The following is a 13,032-nucleotide window of genomic DNA, read 5'->3' as shown; positions in this document are numbered from 1 at the left end:
GCTGCAAAGTGAGTACGTGTACTGGATCTTTTGATGTCGTTATTTAGGGCATTGTATATTTTTGGTGCGATGTATGTGTATTGTCTTTGTGAGAAAGTGGTTTTTGTTATCGGGATTGTGCATTTTCCATGCGTTGAGTAGCGTGTATGTATATTTTTTTGAGTAGAATTTATCAAACCATTTTTCCAGATATGGATGAGAACTATCTTAGTATATAGTTGGCGAATGTCCAGGACTGCTAGTTTCTTGAAGAGTGGCTCTGATGGGTAAGAACGAGAACATTTGAAGATGATCCTTAACAAAAGTTTTTGAACAGTCACTAGAGGGTAGAGAATGGATGCAGCACAACCTCCCCATTCTATAATGCCGTACGTAGCTATAGATTGGAATAAAGCAAAATAAACACTTTTGAGTGTTTTTATATCAAGGATTGATCGAAGAGAATAAAAAATATAGCATAACTTACGGAATCTTTTTGTTATGGAGTTGATTTGGGCCTCCCAGCGTAAATGGTTATCTATAATGACACCTAGGTATTTTATTTCAGTTGACGGTTTAATAATTGGGCATGAACAGCTTGTAGTGAGAGATAGTGGGGGAGTGTCTAGATTTTGTGGGCAAGTGTGAATAATTAGTTTAGGGAGGTTTTCTGAGAGAGTTAATTTTCGGATTGAAAAATGTATTTATTGTGTTTTTTTAATATTTAGGGTGAGGAGGTTGGAGTCCAGCCATTTTTTTAATTTTGTTCAGTCCAGAATTCGCCTTGTCAATTGTTGTTCTCCACATTTTACTCTTAAAAATGATAACCGTGTCATCAGCGAAAGATATTATATTACCTTCAATATCCAAATTCAACAAGGAGTTCATATATATTAGAAATAAGAGCGGGCCTAGAACACTTCCTTGGGGTACGCCGTAGGAGATGGGTAAACATTAACTCCTGTATTCTTGATCGGAGTGGATGACGGTTGTTTGTGATCTCTGCGTGAGGTAGTTTTTAAACCATTTCAGGGCAGTACCTTCTATCCCAATCTTTTGCAGTTTTTTTAGAAGAATGTGGTGGGAAATAGTGTCGAAGGCTTTAGACAAATCTAGAAAGACAGCAAGAGGTTTATTGCATTTATCGAGGTTATCTGATATAATATTGGTAAAGGTTGCAATTGCATCGGCAGTACTACAGTCTTTGCGAAAACCGTATTGGTTTTTGGAAAGGATTTTATTGTCCTCGAGGAATTTGAGGAGTCTTATTTTTACTACTTTTTCAATGATTTTGGATATTGTGCTCAATAGCGATATAGGCCTGTAACTATTTAGGGAAGATCTGTCACCTGATTTGAAAATAGGGATGATAGAGGCATGTTTAAGTGATTTTGGGAATAAACCGGATTGGAGGCTTAAGTTAATAACATGTTTGAGAGGGCTGGCAATAAGGGTTTTTAAATGTTTAATGAGTTTAGTAGAGATTTTATCTATTCCTGTTGAGTGACTATTTTTTAATGTTGAGATGATTTCTGTAATTTCCAATTCTGTGGTAGGTGTGAACATAAATGGAGTATAACTGAGATGAGCCAGGGTTATTTCGTTTGCAAGGTCATGTTCCGAAACATTATTTCTAGTTAGAATATTATTTGAAAGGTTAGATCCGACTGAGGTGAAAAATTCATTGAAATGGTCTGCGATTTTTATTGAGTCATTACGTGTATTTGTTAATGATGGGCCCTCAATTTTAATCTTATTGATGGGTGTAGTCGTTTGTCTAGTGTGGGATATGTCCTTAATAATACTCCATATTTTTTTCTTGTCATTTTCGGCGTTTTTGATTTGTTTTTTATAGTAATCTTCTCTGGCCTTAGAGGTAATTTTTTTAAGACATTTCTGTATTTCTTGTAAAATATGTAGGATTCATGATCGTTGGGATTTTTTTTACAGAGTGCGTGGAGTTTATCACGCTTACGTATAGAATGAAGGATACCTACAGTTATCCAAGGTTTGAGTTTAGTGTCAAAATGCTTTGTTTTGTGTGGTGTGCTGGATGTAGCGTTGGTTAGGTGGTTATGTATATATGTTGGTTAGGTGGTTATGTGTATATGTTTCGACAAGAGATTCGCAGGCTAAATTAGGGTCATTTTGTTTGTAAAGATTTGACCAATTTTCTTGTGAGACAAGCTCAAAAAGTTTGGTATAGGATATTTTATTTTTTGGAATTTCATGCGGTTGTGGCTTATCTACATTGTAAGAAAGAGAAGTTATGGTAGCGTAGTGGTCTGTGACAGTGCATTGGTATACAAGAGATATAGTTTTTAATTTACCTTTTGAAAAAACATGATCAATACAACTTACAGACGAGCCAGATACTCTTGTGGGTGCTGTTATGGCTGGGACGATGCAATGAAGAGTTAGCATATTTATATAATCATTGGCTTGAGAATGCATATAATTAATTATATTTATATTGAGGTCACCAATAATAAGGAGATTATCACAATCACTCACACAAGAGAGATATAGGTTTAGTGAATTTAGAAAAGGGGTTATGTTAGATGTGCCTGGTGATCGATATATAGAAAATATGGTTACGTGTTTATCTATTACAATTTTGAGACAGTTAGTTTTACTGATTATGATTTGGTTTACTGTGTGAGATATGTGATTTTTTATGTATATGATAACTCCATCGTTTTGGGTTATGTTATTCTGTGTATTGAAGTGGGTGTAGTTTGTTATGTTTTTGGGAAGGTAATTTCCATTGATCCAACATTCACTCAAAATGATTATTCAGGTCTGTGAAAACTATCAATAATTCGTTAAAATTATGGTTTATGCTTCTAATATTCATGAGAAAATTTTTAGTTAATATTTGTTGAACTTTTAGAGCACTGTTGAGTAAAATTATTTGATGTCCAGCATCCCTTTTACAAAAAGTTACCGACCGCAACTGCTACCTGTGTATGCGGGGTGAGTCGCTACGTCCAGATAAAGTCGCACAACGCACCGTTCCTTTGTAGTTGACAAAGGAAATAAATAATTAAATGCAGTCAAAAGACATTACAAAACATTTTTTTACAATTTGTTTACCGCCTATTATCCCATAATTACACAATACAAATTTGAAAAACAGTAGTAATTATGCAAAAATGGCAAGTAATCTAGCTACAAATAAGCTACATCTGAATAAAGTAATGACAAATGACACTAAAACTGTTGTGTTCGGGAATATAAGCAATTGTTATTTTTGAATAATTTATTCCTACCTTTCCGTCCTGCTACCTTGTCAAAAGGAGACGGAAAGTACTTCAGTACTTTTTCTGCAACGCCTCTGTTAACAGGTTGTAAGGTTGCGATTCCGGATTAAGAGGGAAAGAGGGAACATTGAGAACATCAGAACCAAAGGTAGGACTTTCATTATTCTGGTGGCATCCTCTCATAGTTTTATTCCGTTCCCCTTTCGATATTCTATATTTTAAAAAGAAACTCGCCGCCTGAATATTCCAAGAGCTATCGAAACATGTTGTTTTGATTGAACACACGATTCACGCAATATCATAAGCTTTTCTAGTACAGTGTAGTCCAGTCTATAATACAGAAGTAGTTATTTCTGAACATTGTATTATTGAAATACACGCTTCACGCAATATCTTAAGCTTTTCTAGTACAGTGTAGTCCAGTCTATAATACAGAAGTAGTTATTTCTGAACATTGTATTATTGAAATACACGCTTCACGCAATATCTTAAGCTTTTCTAGTACAGTGTAGTCCAGTCTATAATACAGAAGTAGTTATTTTTTAACATTGTATTATTGAAAAACACGCTTCACGCAATATCTTAAGCTTTTCTAGTACAGTGTAGTCCAGTCTATAATACAGAAGTAGTTATTTCTGGACATTGTTTTTATGAATAACACGATTCACGCAATATCATAAGCTTTTCTAGTACAGTGTAGTCCAGTCTATAATACAGAAGTAGTTATTTCTGGACATTGTTTTTATGAATAACACGATTCACGCAATATCATAAGCTTTTCTAGTACAGTGTAGTCCAGTCTATAATACAGAAGTAGTTATTTCTGAACATTGTTTTGATGAAATAGACGATTCACGCAATATCATGGTTCACGCAGTATAAGGTTGTTATTAGTTCCAGCGTTACTAGGCAGATTGCCTGTTCTAGGAACCAAGTGTATCATTAATAGGTAAATATGTATAATTTTCTGATATTATATAGCAGTTTTTCAGACTTCACTCTACACAAGCCATCAACCATTTTGTTATTATTATTGTAACTATAATGGTGTATTCGGTTGATAGTGAATCCCAACCAAGGATTCGTTCTTTAGACGGGGTCACTCACATTCCTATAATTCATATATTATTATAATTTTTAAAGTAAGACAAACATTCCTGGGTTACCTGACAATATTTAAAAATCTAAATCTATTACCACCATAGTAAGCGGAAAATGTTGCTTGGACTTGGCCAGCTGAGGAATTGAACACACTACGTAGGTACGCCTGGGAGGGATCCAAACGCGATGCCAACTCAACTCGCAGCTGAAAAAGCGAAATTAATATTATATGCAACTCGTCCAATCAAAAATGAAAGCGCAAGCGATTCTGTTAAATTGTTTTAATAACTTTCTCACGGCATGCAGGTTGAAAACGCCTTTCGAAAAATTCCACCTAATCCAATGCCAACAGCGCACATTAGTTTGTCGGCGGGAAAAAATTCCTATCACTGGTGCACAAACGGTTTTCCAGAGGTTAAAGGTTATACCCATCAATGCAATACATCACTGAAGAAGAAGAAAATACTAATAAATCCAAACAAAACACGAAACAAAATAAGACATAGAACAAATAAAAAAGATAACGGTCTCAATACGTATCTCATATTGAAAAAAATCGAATATTCTAATCCGAGACACTATCTAAGTTATAAACCAATTCTTAAGAACTTTGTTATCATTCAAAAAGATGGCTGCCAAAAATATGGGAAAAATTAGTTGCAAGATGATATTGTTAATTCCTAATTTAAAATATCAGATCGTCAAAAATGACGTATAATAATTTGGTCCCAATGGTCGAGTGGTTAAAAAACATTGTTCTGGTAAGACAGAGATTCTGGTTCGATTCTCAGTTGAGATTGTTATGTTTTTATGTGTCTTGTTCTGTATCATGTTTCGTTTAGATTTATTAGTATTTTGTTCTTCTTCAATGATTGTAATAATAGTCACAATTCATTTCTTTTGACCCTTTGGTACAAACGTATGTAGTTATTTTGAAGAAACTAATACTTGCTCATTGCTCACCGATAATAAACTTGCAAACATTATTAATACAATTTTAATATTAACAAAACCTACTACAGGCCACCTCAGAACAGGAAACCTTTTTTTTAACCAATGTATTAGTGGGTGAAACTTATAATTTTAATATCAAAATACCAATGTAAAATTGTACCTATTAACTCCCACCTGTGTATTGTAAGTTCCTCTCGCCATACAATGAGTTTTGTAACTCAACGGGATTGCTCTAGCAAGAAATAATCTAGTTATATTTATGATTAAACAAAGATTCCAATGTCCGGGAACTTTTGAAATAATTCCAATAACAGTTTTTAAATTACTCTTCAAATCGGTCACATTTTGGCCAGCAGAAGCTCGCGGGTGTTATGCCCATAATCCCTCCAGTGGTCGTACACTATAATGTTACTTACTGTAATTAACACTTAAGTCGTAGGAAATCATGTACAAAGAAATTTAAAAAAAAACATAAAATCAAATACCATGCTTCAAAAGTGCGAAGAAATTCGAGATTATATATATTTTTCTAGACCCCAAGACGTGCACGGGTCGTAACGAGATGTGGACCGAGTGTGGCAATAACTCCTGCGTGAAAAGTTGTGCCACACTTCTTACCAACATCGCCTGCAGGCCGAGCTGTGGCTCCGGCTGTATCTGTCTGGGGGGCTTTTATAGGAATGCTGATGGGGTCTGCGTGAAGCCTCAGAAGTGTGGTAAGATAACCCAAATCACTACACTTGTTTTTTTAAAATTTGTTTTTGTATCTTTATTTATATGAATGCAAGATTTCATTCACTAAAAAATAAAAACACAGTTTGAGAAATACAGTTAAAATTATATGAAATCTTATGTATGTTATACTACAACGAGTCTAGACTATTATTTCAAAGTACAATAACAGTAAAATATTATTATCCTTCAATTTCCAGGAATAATCTGCCCCAGAAATAACGAGACATTTTCAACTTGCGTTTCTTCATGCACCGAAAAGTGTGTTACTCTTGGCCGGAACGACGAGGAAAGAAATTGCGATATCGAATATAGGAACTGCACTCTTGGCTGCGATTGCAAAAATGGATTCTATAAGAATGCGAACAACGAGTGTGTTACCCCTGACAAATGTGGTAAGCTATAAATTTTACTTATTTGGTTGACTGAATTTATAAAGATAAGGGAGATAACCATTTTGCTTTGGAAAAACTTTACTACTTCTCGGGTCACTGCATCATTCTTGAAAATCACGAACCCCACTCCAATACACCTTATAAAAAGGGCTCCTCCATTTCTCGCGGTCCTGCACTAGCCCAGGACACCATTGATACTTGATCAGTTAAACACATTGGCGGTTTTCATCTGCTTTTCCTGCCAAACACTTTTCCAGATATAATGAGCAAAACTCTTATTTGACGTCTTCAATGAATTCAGAGTGCGGCGTCAACGAGGAGTTATCCAAGTACGGCAGCCCCTGCCCTTACGAGACCTGTAGCCTTATTGGCACTGCCGCCGCCACCAGCTGTCTGGCCTACGACCCCAAGTACCCGCCTATACCCACCTGCAACTGCAAACTCAACTTCTACAGGCTCAACGGGGTATGCGTCGATATCAGGGAGTGTCGTGAGTACTACTCTCCTTCTCCTTCTGCTTCTCCTTCTCCGTCTCCGTTTCCTTTTCCGTTAACATTATGATTGTGATTGCAGCCCTTAACATCGAGTGCCCCGAGCTGACAGCGTACGAGGCCTGCCCGGACTACTGCGTGGACCAGCGCTGCTATACGACGGTGGTGAGGCCGCCCAACTGTGAGCAGCAAGCCACCGACGAGAAATGCTTCCCGAGCTGCCGCTGCTCGGAAGGAAACTGCCAGGATGAATCAGGAACTTGCGTGGATCGGGACAACTTCGGTGAGTAGGCTGACAAGTCCTTGTACCGGTGTAGATAACATAATGAGACTAGTTGAATGGCGCTCGATGTGGCAACGCTGGTGGCTTCCCGTTTGAGGGAGGAGGCAGGCCACATCTGAAGCGCCTTCAGTGCATGTTTGAACTTTCCAGTCACTTATCTTATATTGCCAGTATCCATGGGCACGATGATGTTTTGCAAAAAAATTTATTACCCTGTAATATATAATATTACTTTAAACGTAAAATCATTGATTAACTCAAATAAACATATCCATTACATACTGTGAAATACATGTATGTTCATTTGACTAAAGTTTCACCTGCCTTTTATTATCATTTATCACTATGCATTTTTGTCAAACTGTAATTTAATTACTTCAAAATTATTCTTGCTTCGTCTTAATTTTCTACATTACTGCTACTGATCTGATTTTATCTGTCATTTTCATAATATTGTGTAAACAACAACCTAGCCAAAAACCACTCTGTAAACTGCCATCTCAACACAAGCGTTACACACCTAGTGATATGGGCTATACCTAATCTGAAACACAACATGATAGCGCACCATCGCAATGCTTTAAATCATTGTCACTCATTTTCAGAAGGCACCAAATAAAAAAAAACAGTTTACGGAAATGTTACGACCCAACAAGTGATTCTAGCAAGTGCAATGAAGGTGTATCAAATATTGGCCTGCCTTCCCCCTAACGGGAAACAACCAGTGCTACCACGTCGAACGCTTTACTACCAGTCTCAGTTCCTTAGATGAATTAAAAGGGAAGACATGTTACTGAGAAATGAAAACAATTTTACTCAGAAATCAATTAAGAAATCAGTAATTGAAATTAAAATACCTAACTACAAATAATATAAATGTATCATCTGTAAGTGGACTACCCACAGTTTGATAATGCCTTCAGAGGGCGAAACAGCTGTCACGCGTAATAATAATTACACAGCAGAACTTGTTTAAAAATAAACTGTTTTTTTAAACCCAATAACAATATTATTGAATTTATAAAAAATAAAATGGAGTTCTATAAATTAAACTTAATAACAATAAATAAATTGAAGGTTGCTGATATAGCTACCCAAGTGATTTTTTACAGACGATTAAAATTAAAACATCGGAAAATAGTGCAAAACCTTTGGTTTAACCAAGAGTGTTTGAAGTTAAGGGCCGGAATTCCGATATTCTACCGATTTATATCATATTTCCCTTGAACACTTTAAGTTTCTAAGTTCTTAAAAAAATATATGCTATTTTTCAAGATATTATCTGAATATGTGTAGGGCCGAAACGTTAATTACATAAAATTCCCTCGATAGAAAAAAATTGCAAAGTTTGCTCCAAAAATTATTATTTACACATTTGTTTCTGTTATATTACAAGTTACAGGTATGAAAAAATTCAAATTGCTTCTTTAAATGCTACTTAAGATATTTTTAAAGAAATTTTTGCTCTATTGTTAATAAGTCATGTTTAATTAAATATTTTCACAACTGTCGCTTACGCTTATTGCTTTTAAATCACATTTATTATAGCGCGCTCGCTCCAACATGAAGATTAACTTATCTTTCATTGCAAAGCTTCATTCGCCAACTCGAGGGCTTTGGGGGCAGTTGTGTCGTTCAACGTTTTATGATATACAGACGTGCAATTACGTGCAAATATTTGAACCTATAAAGATAATTTTAAGCGTGTAAAGTATATCAGTTCATAAATATTGTTTTTTCAAAGATGGGAAATAAGCGAAAGACATCTCGTATTCCAAAGAAAACAATATATCTCCAAAGGGTTCAACGCATGATAGGTGAGAAGAAAAAAGTACAATATTTGATTTACAAGCTTATATTTATTATAAACGATAATTTATTATAAACATTTGTAATTCATATTTTTATTTATGTATTGTGTAGTAAAAAGTTATAAAAATTATTATTTTATTTTTTTCAGAATACATACTTTGGGAAATAAAACTAATTCCAAAACATTAGGAATAACGGGGCAAGTTCTTATTAATTAAGTTTGCTTGTTGAGGATACTATATGATTGTGATTTATTTGTGAATTAACTTTCTACGTACACAAATACACACGTCACTTTACATCTGCTCCTTAGAGTAATATTACTCTAAGATCTGCTCTAATGATTCACAATGCAACGATGTCCGAAATATAATATAATAGAATAATAGAAGAGTATGTATGAGACGATGTATGAATGTGAATGAGGCAAGGAGTGTGTGCCAAGACCGAGTTGTTTGGCGGTCCGTCCTCTCTGCCTACCCCTGCGGGGAAACGGCGTGATGGTTAGTTAGTTAGCTTGTTAGTTAGTAATAATAATATATGGGCCATCTGTTTCAAATAACAATACTCGAACGTGGAATCCAGAAAAATAATGAACGTGCCAGCGAAAAAAGCAATTGAAAGTTCTGAAACTGTGGGGAATATAATTTAGTTCAGTGATGTTATTTTTTATGTCAGAAGGAGGCCCTGAAGAAAATAATTTCTCTCAGAGCCTGTGTCATCTTTGAGAATGCTTTATAGAGGGTCTTTTTTGAGGAGGAGGGAGTGAACCTGTCCTGAATGTCAACTGTACAATTTCTACCCAGAATTAACTTTATTGTACGTTTTTTGACTAACCGTACCTTGGTGTTCTATTTTCAATAAACTCTTTAATTATGTTTCAGATGTGAAATCTATACTCCGCTACAGAATGTTTTGCCCAAGTCTTGTAAAGATGCAAAGGCACGGAGGTAATAATAAAATCATTTGAGCCCTTTACTGTTATTTAAAAAGTCACTTGAAGTGCAGTTATAATCAATGATTTTTTTTTCTAGCTTCCACGAATAATCTGAAAAGGCATTATCTAAGGATTAAACTCTTAAGGAGAATATAGAAAATGTAGAAAGGTGAAACGGATTTACGATTTTCGATGAAATTATTGTGTTGTGAAATATTTATTTTGTTATTTAATACTTTATTTTTTTACAGTTTTACCGTACGTGGTCTTGTTGTAGAGTGGTATATCTTACTGTCATGGAAAGTTTTTTTCTGAGCTTTAAGAGAAAGTTTTCTTAAAGATACTGGAGTTATTCTAGGGCTATGTTAGATTTTTAACATCGATCATTGTAATGCTTGCCTTCCTGAATAAATCTAATTTTATTTAATCATTTACGGCCAAGATATTTTTGACAATGGTGTGTTTTTATCTTTCTGTATTCCAATCATTTAGCTTTGCTTCTAGGGTTGTGCCCCAGTATTGCTTTTTGGAGACTGTAAACGGATCTCTCGGCATTTAATGAAACTGCAGCAGAACAAAGGCTGTTGCTATATTGACGTTCATGGTATGTTTTGCTCAGATTGAAGATAAGGTTTCCAGATCCGCATTTCGCTCGAAGCATGTTTAGGGTAATAAGTTTATAGTTTAGGGTTCTTTCACCATATTTATGGGAACATTTCAGAACCACCAATCTTTCATTTTGAGTGAATCTTGTGTTTGTGATTTAATTATATTTGACAATTTAAACAAATTATATTTAGAGAAGTTAAAAATAAAATTGAAAGTTCACTGAAAGCTTAAACTATTAAAAGTAGTAATTTCATAAAAATGTAAATAAATAGAGCCCCTTTCACATGTTAGAATGTAATTTTATGTTGCTTACATGTTTTATTACTCTTTATAATTATTGAATTGTTTAAATGAATAAATAAATAATTACAAAAAAGTCTTCTGATTTGTAAGTCCTCAGGAAGCACTAAGGATCTTTCTATCTATCTTTATAATATAATAAATTTGATGAGCAAATGTAAACGTGTATATAATTTATATAAATGTACAAAAGTAGATATTACACGTGTATACATATTATATTGCGCATATTATACAAGATGTCGGGGGTAAAGTGCACAAACTTCGGGAGGTGATTCTAATTGATAGTACAAGTAAAAAAGAAAAAAAAACTTTTTTTGGAATTCCAACGTTTTATGATAGTTTTCGAGTAAAAAAGTTTAATTTTTTGTATAGAAAAAAAAACAATTTCTTCTACGGAAAATAAATTTTTGTGGAAAAAATTTGGAAATTCGAATAATTTCCATTTCTTTTTTTCTTCTTCTAGCATTTAGAATAACCTCCTGAAGTTTGAGCACTTTACCCCCGGACACCCTATAAAGATAACCATATAAGAAAAACCTTATTGATGTAAAAATATATTTATTGATTTTATAAAAGTTATAAATTACTTTTATAAAAGTGATAATAGTATTTTAGTAAAGTTAAGTAATTTGTATACCTATACAAATAACTTTCGTAAATGTTTTTTGTAAAATTAAAAAAAAAATTAATTAATTACATCCGTAATAAAACCCATATTTTGAGAACCTTCTTCATTTTGACTTCGTTCTAATTTGCTCGGTGCTAACTAAAAATGGGTCTGTTTTTTCTAAAATTGCAATAGATGTCGGTAATTTAATTTCGTTATTTAAATTATTAAATAATCCCCAAAATTATTCCTAATACGAATTCAGACACCTCTGTCGGATTCTTTTAACACTAAATATTGTTTATTTTGTGGGTGTTACCCAAATCTAAATTCTTTACGCGGAAAGCTGGCCCTTAAACGTGATCCCCAAGTACGTGCATATTTCTACCAAAAGCAAATCCTCGGCAGCCATAAAAACTGTGCATCGAGCGCAGAGGATATGGCTGAAGGAGGAGACTAAGGAATGTTGTCGGAAAAGGGACACAATACTTCACTTCATCGAGGTATTGCATTCGGAATTAACTTTTAAACTGCATCCATGGAAATTTGATACCCTGGATTACGATACTCGTGAACACATCGGCGAAATTATATCTGATAAATTGAAAACTTAGAAAAATAAACTTTAAAAAAATGTCTAATCTAAAAATAAAAGTGTAAAAGTCAATGAATGTTCACCCCTACTAGATATCTTCAAACCTAGTGCAACTATGAGTGCACTATGAAGTACTTAATTATGCTATTAAAATAACCCTATGAGTCATCGTTTGGGAATAACTAACATAAAGACATTCAGTCAAATATAAACATTACACTAATTGGGGAAACTTTGCTGGGGTAATAACCATTAATTATTTCTAATATTTTACTCAGAAATCAATAAAGAAATCAGTAATTGAAATTAAAATACCTACCTAGAAATAATATAAATGTATCGTCTGTAAGTGGGCTACCCCCAGTTTGATAATGCCTTCAGAGGGCGAAACAGCTGTCACACGTAATAATAATTACACAGCAGAACTTGTTTAAAAATAAACTGTTTTTATAAACCCAATAACAATATTATTGAATATATATAAAATAAAATGAAGTTCTACAAATTAAACTTAAGAACAATAAATAAATACATGTTACTGAGACAACGTGCGTGGTTGTACTGAACTGAGTCCAGTGGACAAGCTGGTGATTTACTGCGTTTAGTATCGTACATAGGTCCGTCAGTCAGACAAGCTGTCACCGGCTGCCCCAAACACGTCGCACTAGGCTATTTTTTTGTGAAAAAAAGCCTTCTTGTGCTTTGAGATGTGCACAAATCTTTCTCGAGCAAAAACCAAATCTGATGGAGTTTCTTTTCATTTGCATGTACTCAAAAATCACTTATTTACAGTCAGTGGGCCGCAAGAGAAACGAGGGGCGTTATTAATAATATAACCATTGCACCGGTATATATATTCTACTATCTCTTTCTAATGCCTTCTGTTCATTTAACTATGTATGATGTTATTTGAAGCCATTTCATTCATTCACACAAATTTGTTGTAGATATTCTTTTCAATCTGGGAACAG

At 34.2% G+C, this 13,032-nt stretch overlaps 1 protein-coding gene and 1 long non-coding RNA gene across 2 annotated transcripts in view; both read left to right on the top strand.

Moving 5' to 3' along the window:
- Positions 1-13,032, top strand: part of LOC149415801 (zonadhesin-like) — an 86,303-nt gene that overhangs the window by 53,491 nt on the left and 19,780 nt on the right. The window contains exons 5-8 of the mRNA XM_089641630.1: positions 5,831-6,013; positions 6,230-6,424; positions 6,726-6,914; positions 6,998-7,198. Coding sequence (XP_089497756.1) covers positions 5,831-6,013; positions 6,230-6,424; positions 6,726-6,914; positions 6,998-7,198 — 768 coding nt within the window. The remainder of the gene's footprint in view (positions 1-5,830; positions 6,014-6,229; positions 6,425-6,725; positions 6,915-6,997; positions 7,199-13,032) is intronic.
- On the top strand, positions 8,793-10,719 carry LOC149415802 (uncharacterized). The gene is made up of 4 exons (XR_016303631.1): positions 8,793-9,015; positions 9,895-9,960; positions 10,045-10,116; positions 10,452-10,719. It is a non-coding gene; the product is annotated as an uncharacterized LOC149415802 (long non-coding RNA).

The sequence above is a fragment of the Hesperophylax consimilis genome, chromosome 17 (assembly GCF_061612785.1).
Source record: "Hesperophylax consimilis isolate HC1 chromosome 17, BYU_Hcon_1.0, whole genome shotgun sequence".
Taxonomy (NCBI): Eukaryota; Metazoa; Arthropoda; class Insecta; order Trichoptera; family Limnephilidae; genus Hesperophylax; species Hesperophylax consimilis.
The sequence above is the reverse complement of the archived record's forward strand: the minus strand, read 5'-3'. Positions and strand labels throughout refer to the sequence as shown.